This window comes from Balaenoptera acutorostrata, chromosome 6 (assembly GCF_949987535.1).
Source record: "Balaenoptera acutorostrata chromosome 6, mBalAcu1.1, whole genome shotgun sequence".
Taxonomy (NCBI): Eukaryota; Metazoa; Chordata; class Mammalia; order Artiodactyla; family Balaenopteridae; genus Balaenoptera; species Balaenoptera acutorostrata.
The window spans coordinates 125,135,576-125,138,005 of record NC_080069.1 but is presented as its reverse complement, the minus strand read 5'-3'; the positions used below and the strand labels follow the sequence as shown (position 1 = coordinate 125,138,005).

General features: G+C 69.9%; 1 protein-coding gene across 1 annotated transcript; it reads right to left on the bottom strand.

The window, feature by feature from the left end:
- Positions 1-281: 281 nt before the first annotated feature.
- On the bottom strand, positions 282-2,430 carry TOR4A (torsin family 4 member A). The gene has a single exon (XM_057548810.1). The coding sequence runs from the start codon at positions 2,428-2,430 to the stop codon at positions 1,186-1,188; it is 1,245 nt and encodes a 414-aa protein (XP_057404793.1). The 3' UTR covers positions 282-1,185.

Here is a 2,430-nt window from a genome sequence, read left to right as displayed (position 1 = left end):
CGGTCCTTGAGGTTCTGGGAGGACAGGGGTCGGGCTGAGCTCGGCGGTGGGGGCCTGGAGCTCCCGGCACAGTCCACGCTGGCGGTGCCTCCACCCTGACCCGCCCTCCCCTCGGCCCCTCTTCTCGGGACATGTTGTTGCCCCCCAGTTGTGCTCCTGTCCCCCCACCTCCCAGGCTGCGCCCTCCTCCTGGGTGGGTGGGGCCATGCTGACCCGCGTGCCCAGCAAGCGACAGCACTGACCCCACTTTGCCCCCCTTGGGAGCCCAGCCCAGGAGGTGCCCCGAGGCTTGGCGCTCACCCGCCCCAGGCAGCCAGCACGGCTCCTGCAGTCCTGCTCGGGGAGACATGAGCCTGCAGAGCCAGGGTTGGGGAGAAGCCAGGATGGCAAGCATGAGGCCCCACCCCAGGCCTGGGAAGCAGTGGACCTCTGCGGTCTGAGGCATCCCTACTCACAGGCCTCCCCCGAGTTCAGCACCCTGGAGCAGGTTAGTGGGCAGCGCAGGGGGATCCAGGAGGTCAGGGACCCCGACTTGGACCCTCCTCCGACTGCTGTCACCCTGAGAGAGTCCCCCGTCCGGAGCATTCAGGGGATTCCACTGGACCAGCTCATTGAGTGGAGCCCCCCACCCACCCCTTTGCCTCCCGGGGAGCTCCTGGGCCCAAGATGCCATGAGAAGTCCAGGCAGACCCACGGGATTCTTGCAGTGGAGAAGCATCCGGGACTTTAGGCCCCCGGGGTGAGCAGGCGTGTGTTCGCCTGCTGCAGGCACCCGAACGAGTCGTGGTCACATCCGACTCTGCAGGGGACCAGCTGTGTGTCCCTGGGGTCTGCTCACCCGCTCTGTCGTCATCTATCCTCTGTCCCACGGGGACAGACCTACCCACTCCTGAGGAGCCAGCCCTGTGGGACATACTGGCGCTGAAGAATGCAGGCTGAATTAAGAACCAGCAGGTGGCAGATTGGGGCTCTGAGGGGGATTGGAATTGGCAGAGGAGCTCAGAGCTGACCCAGCCCCAACGGTCCCCCCAGGTCCCAGTGTGAACCGGCGGAGGGCCATGGACAGATTTATTTGGGGCTTAGAGGCCTGGGGCAAATCCACAGGGTCCCCTCCCTCCAACTGCCACTATCAAACCAACGTCCCGTCGTGCCCATGGGCGTCCACTGCGTCCGGCGGCGCCTGCGCTACAAGAGGTTCACCGTGGCCACCACCTGCTTGCAGCCAGTGACGGCGAACTCGCGGCCAGCCACGCGGTAGTAGCTGAGCTGCGCGGCCAGGAGCTCGGCGCGGGCCTGCTCCGGGAAGAAGCCCTCCCCGGCCATCTCGTCCCGGAAGCAGTTGACCACATCCCCCTTGTCCAGCAGCAGGAAGGGCACGATGGCCGCGGCCTGCCACAGCGGGTGCTCGCGGACCAGGAGCGCCCTCAGGTTGGCGCGCAGCTCATCCTCGGCCTGTGCCGCCACCGCCGCGGCCCCGTGGGCGCCGTCTGGGCGCAGGGCCAGCGTGCGGGACGCGTTCTGCAGCACGAAGCGCGTGACCTCCGCGCCGCCGTTGCCGCTGAGAAGCACGTAGATGGCGTTGTGAAAGTGGTGCGAACGCTGCGGATGCAGGAGACCGTGCAGCTCATCCAGCAGCGCCGGCGGCAGGAGCTCCACGTCGTCCAGCACCAGGAGCGGGGTCTTCTCTTCCGCCTCGGCCCGCGCCACCACGTCGGCCACGCGCCGCGCCAGCTCCTGGCGGCAGTCCTCCGCGGCGCGCGGCTCGGGGCAGTGGTGCCGCGCGTGGTACTGCAGCACGAGCGCGCCGTCCTCAAGCACCGCGCGGAAGTGGCGCGCCAGCAGGCGGCCCACATGGCTCTTGCCCACGCCGCTGGGCCCGTGCAGCGCCAGGAGCAGCGGGCGGCTGTGCACGTGCGTGGCCAGGTAGTCCCGCAGCAGCGCCACGACGCGCCGCACGGCCGCCGGCTGGCCGAACACGGCCCGCTGCAGCGCCTTCTCCAGCCCGTCAAGGTCATAGCGCTGCGCGTTGTCGTCCAGGTTCTCGATGGCGTTGAGCACCTGGAAGCCCACGATGGCCACAAGCAGCAACAGGCAACGCTGCGCGCGGCTCCGGCGCTCCGCGCGCGGCCGGTACTTGCGCGACGTCTCGGGGTAGAGCACCACGCGGCTGCGCCGGCGCTTCTTTCGCGGCGGCCTCGAGGGTAGCTCCGCCGGGCCGTCGAAAGTGAAAAACTGCGGCCGGTACGGGTCCGCTCGCGGCGCCCGGGGCTCGGAGTCCACCCTCACGGCCGGAGGCGGGAGGCACCGCTTGCGCAGGAGGCGCACGCGGCGGCGCAGGCGGACCACGGCGCGCACGGGCGCGACCACGCTCGGGCGGGGGGCGACGGGGTCCGCTGCCGCGGGCTCCGGGCTGGGCTGGCCGCGGTCCAT